At 40.2% G+C, this 6946-nt stretch overlaps 1 protein-coding gene across 1 annotated transcript; it reads right to left on the bottom strand.

Annotated features, from left to right (window-relative positions):
• Positions 1-966: 966 nt before the first annotated feature.
• GPR88 (G protein-coupled receptor 88) lies at positions 967-2046 on the bottom strand. The gene has a single exon (XM_068242644.1). The coding sequence runs from the start codon at positions 2029-2031 to the stop codon at positions 1030-1032; it is 1002 nt and encodes a 333-aa protein (XP_068098745.1). The 5' UTR covers positions 2032-2046; the 3' UTR covers positions 967-1029.
• Between the last annotated feature and the right edge of the window lie 4900 nt (positions 2047-6946).

Below are 6946 nucleotides of genomic sequence, written 5' to 3'. Positions count from 1 at the left end.
GACCAGGAAGGCTTTCAGGGATCCAGAGCCTTCCCTCTTCTTAGGTGAGTATCTAACATTTTCTTCCCTGGGCGTTGACAGGTATCCTTTAAATAACAATGAAGGAGCCACCACTTGCAGAAAGACTGGCATATTATAATACTCCACCATCATCGTTTTGTATTTCATCCTAGCTGGCCAAATATGTCTTCCACCAAGCATGATAAACTCAAGCACAGTCTGTGCTGTATGTAAAAAGCACATGTGTTCAGCCGGCTGCCTGGTCTCTGCCATGGCTTCCAGCCAATATCCTTGGAAAAGCATCTGTGGAAAGATTTCATTAGTGGATGTATCTTGTATAATTAGGGGTTTCTGCTACTCCTATTTACAAGGCAATCTGGGTTTGGCAATAGTATGGACAGAGCTTTGTTTAGGTTATCGACTCTTAGAATTAGAAATGGATCCTAAATTGTCTGATGACATTAAGGTTATTGCAGTAACATCGACAACATCCATCTGATTATTTTAGCAAAAACATTTCAAATGAAAAAAAAAATTCACAAACAGATTTTATTTTTCATGCTCTGTGCTATTTCATAAACATATTATTATTCTCTGGTTTTTTTTTCCCTATTCCTGGCTCTGATAAACAAAGCCATTCATTTATCCCTGCGCATGTCTTTTCCTTTGCTTTCTCAATATTGACAACATTAATGGAAATGCAATTCAGTCTGCTTGCTTAGCAAGAAGGATCTTTTTCCTCTGAGAAGTGTTGTGCTGGAGGCTGCTGATCGCGGTATGTGTTACGTAGTGAAATGTTCAGCCTCTGTAGCCCACAGTGCGCTCTTATACACTGGCCGATGAAGCTGAGAGGGGATGAATGCAGAATGTTTCCATGGAAACCATCAATACAAAACTGAAGAGAACAGAAGCAACATGTAGTCAAGAACAGCTTTCGATTTCTGAGTCAAATGCTCTCTTGAGGTGTTATGTTGCGTCTATCCCAAAAGAACAAGAGGTACTGCAGAGAAGCTGTGGGCGACATGCCACTCATTGATCATTCTGGGATATTGTTTGAACTGCTGGGTCGGTAACGTTTGAAGTGGTTTTCCATAATTCCCCACCAACTACTGCTCTAAATGACCTCCGGAACTCCTCGTTTTTCCATGTGTAGATGAAAGGGTTAAGCACAAACAAAAGACAAAGGAGAAGCCAGCTGCCTACCACAACACCTCTGGGCAATGGCTGGAACAGGCCATAGAGGATTGACCATGCAAAGGGTTCTGTGGTCAGAGTGAAAACACAGCATACAATCAGCACATACAACCCCAGGCGTTTTTCCTTACGAGGACAAGAACAGGGTAGGTTGTGCACCACCTGAAAATTAAGGACACTCACCCTCTTCAAACTGATCTGTACTTTTCTGAAAATGCGGAAGTAGCAATGAAAGAGGATCATCGTTTGGCTTAAAACGGTGACAGAAGAAAGGATGGCTGTGTAGGAACTGGACATTGGGACCACATTTCCCCAAAAAACATATAGTCTAAACTGTGGGCAATGAAAATGAACTTCATGAGATCTCTGTCCAAAAAGCCAAGGAAGTAAGAAAGCAAGAGGCAATACCCAAGCCATGGCGATCATCCACTCAGTGTTCCTCTTCTGATATACTGTATGGTACACCGTAGGTAGTTTGGTAATTAGAACAAAGCGGTTCAAGGCAATCAGTGAATGTGACAAGAGAGACACAGTCATCCACAGGAAAAATACCCCCTCCATGAACACTCTGTATGATGGGTTCTCCAGACGACCAGTGGATATTAATATAGCTTCCTGAGGCATCCAGAAAGCGCAGACTAGAAGATCTGAAACACAACCATTCACAATGAAGGCATTACTGGTTGTCTTGAGTTTCTTGAAAGAACAGACCAGGTAAATTACCAGAACATTAGCCAAAGTGCCAGAAACTGAGTAGACAGAGTATGCTGCAGCCACCAAGACACGTGTTCCCAGGACCCCTTCACAGTAGTACGGAGGAGAGGTGCTGTTGCTCATCCTGTACAGAACGGAAAGGCCATTCCCAGAAACAAGGCACAGAGAAAGAGAAGGTAAAAGAACAGAGACGGGAAGTGTATGTGTGAGAAAGAGCAGTAGAGTGAAGCAGGCAGTGAGATAGGGAGAGAGAATACGAGATTGAAGAGGGAGGGGGTGACATGGCTGTGACAGCTCTCTGTGTTATACTCTCAACTCACTTTACGTCTTTGTGACATTATACTCTGGGAAAAAGCTTTTGTAATGGAATATTCAACAGGTTCTAAGGAAGAGAATTGAAAGTTGATTCTGCAGCTAAGAAGAAGTGGAGATCTCTATGCTGCTGTATCTGTTATTGCAAAGCACAAGCTGAAGTGTGACAAAGAACTCAATCTACAAACACAATATACCGGTACATGCTTAAAGTCCATCACTAGATTCTGAACAAAGAAAGGAGTTTTAGCTATACAAATACCAATATTTTCATTAATGTCACATTTTGTTTTACACTTTCATTGATTTTGCATTCAATTCTGATTAACTCATTACTATCTGAATTGTTTCTAATATTGCTGTTATTACCACTATTGTTCTAATCATTAATAATATCTGACATTTGAAAAGTATTTTAAAATAGTGACTTACTATATTTACCAAAATATTTAACTCCTAATTGACATTAATTGCAATTGCAATAACATGTTTTCAGCTGAGGCATATAATATACAGGATGCATAGCTCCCAACTGTCCCTCTTTTGGAGACACAGTCCCTCTATGGGAACATAGTCCCTCTGTTCCCCTTTTAGGAGTGATGTACAGATAAATGTATGTTAACCACTTCACAACTGAAGGGTTTTACCCCTTGAACACCAGAGCAATTTTCACCTTTCAGCGCTCCTTCCATTAATTCGTCTATGACTTTATTATTACTTATCACAATGAAATGAACTCTATCTTGTTTTTTCGCCACCAATTAGGCTTTCTTTAGGTGGGACATTATGCCAAGAATTATTTTATTCTAAATGTGTTTTAATGGGAAAATTGGAAAAAATGTGGAAAATTTTTTATTATTTTTCAGTTTTCGGCCCTTATAGTTTTTAAATAATGCATGCTACTGTAATTAAAGTCCATGAAATGTATTTGCCCATTTGTCCCAGTTATTACACCATTTAAATTATATCCCTATCGCAATGTTTGGCACCAATATTTTATTTGGAAATAAAGGTGCATTTTTTCCAGTTTTGCGTCCATCCCTAATTACAAGCCCATAGTTTATAAAGTAACAGTGTTATACCCTCTTGACATACATATTTAAAGAGTTCAGTCCCTAAGGTAATTATTTATGTTGTTTTTTTTTAATTGTATTTTTTTTTTCATTTTATTACAAAAAAAAAAAAAATTGGGAGTGTGGGAGGTAATGAGTTAATTTATAATATAACACTATGTATTTATACATGAAAAATGTTTTTGGGTGTAGTTTTACTTTTTGGCCACACGAAGGCCACAGTCATTTTTTGTTCATGCGACCTGTAAGCGTAGGAAGTACGCTTACAGGAAGTGCAATGAGGCTGAGAAACTTTTTTTTTTCCACAATGATCGCGCTGCTTCTCATAGAAGCAGCCGATCATTGCGGGGGGCTTAGATCAACGAACGGGAACGGTTTTTCCCGTTCATTGATCTCTGGGCGAGCGGGCGGCGGCATGCACGAGCGTGGGAGTGCGCGCACGAGCGAGCGGGAGCACGGACAACGGTGGTAGTGGCGGGGGGGCGTGTATCTATGCCCCTGGTGGGGAAAGGGTGTTAAAAGGGGCGTAGATACACGCACATGTGGTGGTAAAATGGTTAATATATGTATTTTTCTACTAAAAAAAATAGTCTAATTGACTCTAAACTTTATTCCCATGCTTAAAATGTATATATTTTTTTATTTGCAATTATTAATATAAAGGAAATGAACCAGGATAGAAAGGATCAGTGAGGTTTGAATTATAACATAACATATTTTTCTCATGAAATCTTTATGGTACGCATGACTAGGGGTGTGTCGGGGGTATGGTTAGGAGTGTGGTGGGGGCGTGGCTTATGTGTCCCCCTTTCTTATTAAATGCACTATAGTCTGCGCTCATCTAAGGTAGGTAATGTACTTATTCAAGGTCACAGTATCCACAACACTACATATATGTCAGTTGACACAATAAACTTTTCACTGAATATTCTTCCAAATATATGGTCCCTAGTTTACACAATAAACTTTGACTCAGTGTTCTTTAAATGTATAGACTCTTGGGATAATCCACCATTATATGCAAGAAAAGCCACTTCTTCACAACATCAGCATCATATAAAACAGTCTGCGCTCACCAGAAAACTTGGCTGACTGTATTCACAGATCACACAGCAAAAACGCTTGTTTGGGGTCCTTCCTGGTTCCCCCTGCACACAGATACTCTGCAGCCTTCACTCCTCATATAGAAAGAAAGCACAAGAATCTCCACATAGCGTAATATTGTTATGTTTATAAATCACCTCTCACATGCAGATCGGTGATAGGGATCCTCCACCATATAGAATATGAGCCGCTCACCAGATCCAATTGACCCTTCTGGATAATTTGTGCAGTCACCAGTACCTTAAACTCAAACAAATGCTTCCATAGCATAATAACGTTTTCTATTGTTTTTTATTTTATTTATTTCCCCCTTTCTTATCAAAAAGTTGGGAGGTATGTCTATGTTGTAACAAGCAATAAAAATTGCACAGTTATTTGTAGTACAATGATCCAATTTTACAACTTTAGTGCAATCTTACCCACAACCCTGTGCTGGGGGTTTCATCTGGATGGAACATAATGTGAACAGATTAGGTAAGACTGTGAAACTATATACATGTTACAAAGATAGTACAGTCAGATTGCAGCATAACTGGTCTGAATTACACCCTGTTCACACTATGCAGCTCAGTGCTGTGGACTATAACAATGCGTACAATGTAACCACTTACCATCCAGAGGACAGAGCACCTGCTCTGATATGTCAGTCACATCGGTCATGTCGTAATAGCAATGCTATTATAGTTACATAGTTATTTTGGTTGAAAAAAGACATATGTCCATCGAGTTCAACCAGTACAAAGTACAACTCCAGCCTGCTCCCTCACATATCCCTGTTGATCCAGAGGAAGGCGAAAAAACCCTTACAAGGCATGGTTCAATTAGCCCCAAAAGGGAAAAATTCCTTCCCGACTCCAGATGGCAATCAGATAAAATCCCTGGATCAACATCATTAGGCATTACCTAGTAATTGTAGCCATGGATGTCTTTCAACGCAAGGAAAGCATCTAAGCCCCCTTTAAATGCAGGTATAGAGTTTGCCATAACGACTTCCTGTGGCAATGCATTCCACATCTTAATCACTCTTACTGTAAAGAACCCTTTCCTAAATAAATGGCTAAAACGTTTTTCCTCCACGCGCAGATCATGTCCTCTAGTCCTTTGAGAAGGCCTAGGGACAAAAAGCTCATCCGCCAAGCTATTATATTGCCCTCTGATGTATTTATACATGTTAATTAGATCTCCTCTAAGGCGTCTTTTCTCTAGACTAAATAAACCCAGTTTATCTAACCTTTCTTGGTAAGCGAGACCTTCCATCCCACGTATCAATTTTGTTGCTCGTCTCTGCACCTGCTCTAAAACTGCAATATCTTTTTTGTAATGTGGTGTCCAGAACTGAATTCCATATTCCAGATGTGGCCTTACTAGAGAGTTAAACAGGGGCAATATTATGCTAGCATCTCGAGTTTTTATTTCCCTTTTAATGCATCCCAAAATGTTGTTAGCTTTAGCTGCAGCGGCTTGGCATTGAGTATGATTATTTAACTTGTTGTCGATGAGTACTCCTAAGTCCTTCTCCAAGTTTGATGTCCCCAACTGTATCCCATTTATTTTGTATGGTGCTAGACCATTGGTACGACCAAAATGCATGACTTTACATTTTTTAACATTGAATTTCATCTGCCATTTATGTGCCCATATAGCCATCCTATCCAGATCCTGTTGCAATATGTCACTATCTTCTTGAGAGTTGATGATTCTGCACAATTTTGTATCATCTGCAAAAATAGCAACATTGCTCACTACTGCATCTACTAGGTCATTAATAAATAAATTGAAGAGCACTGGACCCAGTACAGACCCCTGTGGGACCCCACTGCTAACAGTCTCCCATTTTGAGTATGATCCATTGACCACAACTCTTTGTTTTCTGTCCATTAGCCAGTTCCCTATCCATGCACACAGACTCTTCCCCAGTCCTTGTATCCTCAACTTTTGCACCAGACTTTTGTGGGGAACAGTGTCGAAGGCCTTTGCAAAGTCCAAGTATATCACATCTACAGCATTCCCAATATCCATATTAGCATTCACTACCTCATAAAAGCTGAGCATGTTAGTCAAACAGGGCCTGTCTTTAGTAAACCCATGTTGATGCTGAGAAATAAGATTCTTTTCTACTATGAAGTAATGTATAGTATCTCTTAGTAACCCCTCAAATAGTTTGCATACAACTGATGTTAAGCTTACAGGTCTATAATTTCCTGGATCTGATTTTTTGCTCTTCTTAAATAATGGGAAAACGTGGGCTGTATGCCAATCCACTGGGACTCTGCCAGTTGAAAGAGAGTCACAAAAGATAAGATAAAGGGGTTTATCTATAACTGAACTTAATTCCCTTAGGACCCGAGGATGCATGCCATCCGGGCCAGGTGCCTTGTTTATTTTTAATGTATTTAGTCTTGCCTAGTGTTGGGCGAACACCTGGATGTTCGGGTTCGGGAAAGTTCGCCGAACATGGCCGCAATGTTCGGCATGTTCGGGCCGAACCCCGAACTCCCCGAACATCCCGCTTTTGGGGGCCCTATGGAGTCGCAGGCATAAGGGGGGAG

This window comes from Hyperolius riggenbachi, chromosome 6, assembly GCF_040937935.1.
Source record: "Hyperolius riggenbachi isolate aHypRig1 chromosome 6, aHypRig1.pri, whole genome shotgun sequence".
NCBI classification, from domain to species: domain Eukaryota; kingdom Metazoa; phylum Chordata; class Amphibia; order Anura; family Hyperoliidae; genus Hyperolius; species Hyperolius riggenbachi.
The sequence above is the reverse complement of the archived record's forward strand: the minus strand, read 5'-3'. Positions and strand labels throughout refer to the sequence as shown.

Coding starts and splice junctions, on each gene's coding strand:
- GPR88 (XM_068242644.1), bottom strand. CDS start 2,031: ATGAGCAACAGCACCTCTCCTCCGTACTACTGTGAAGGGGTCCTGGGA.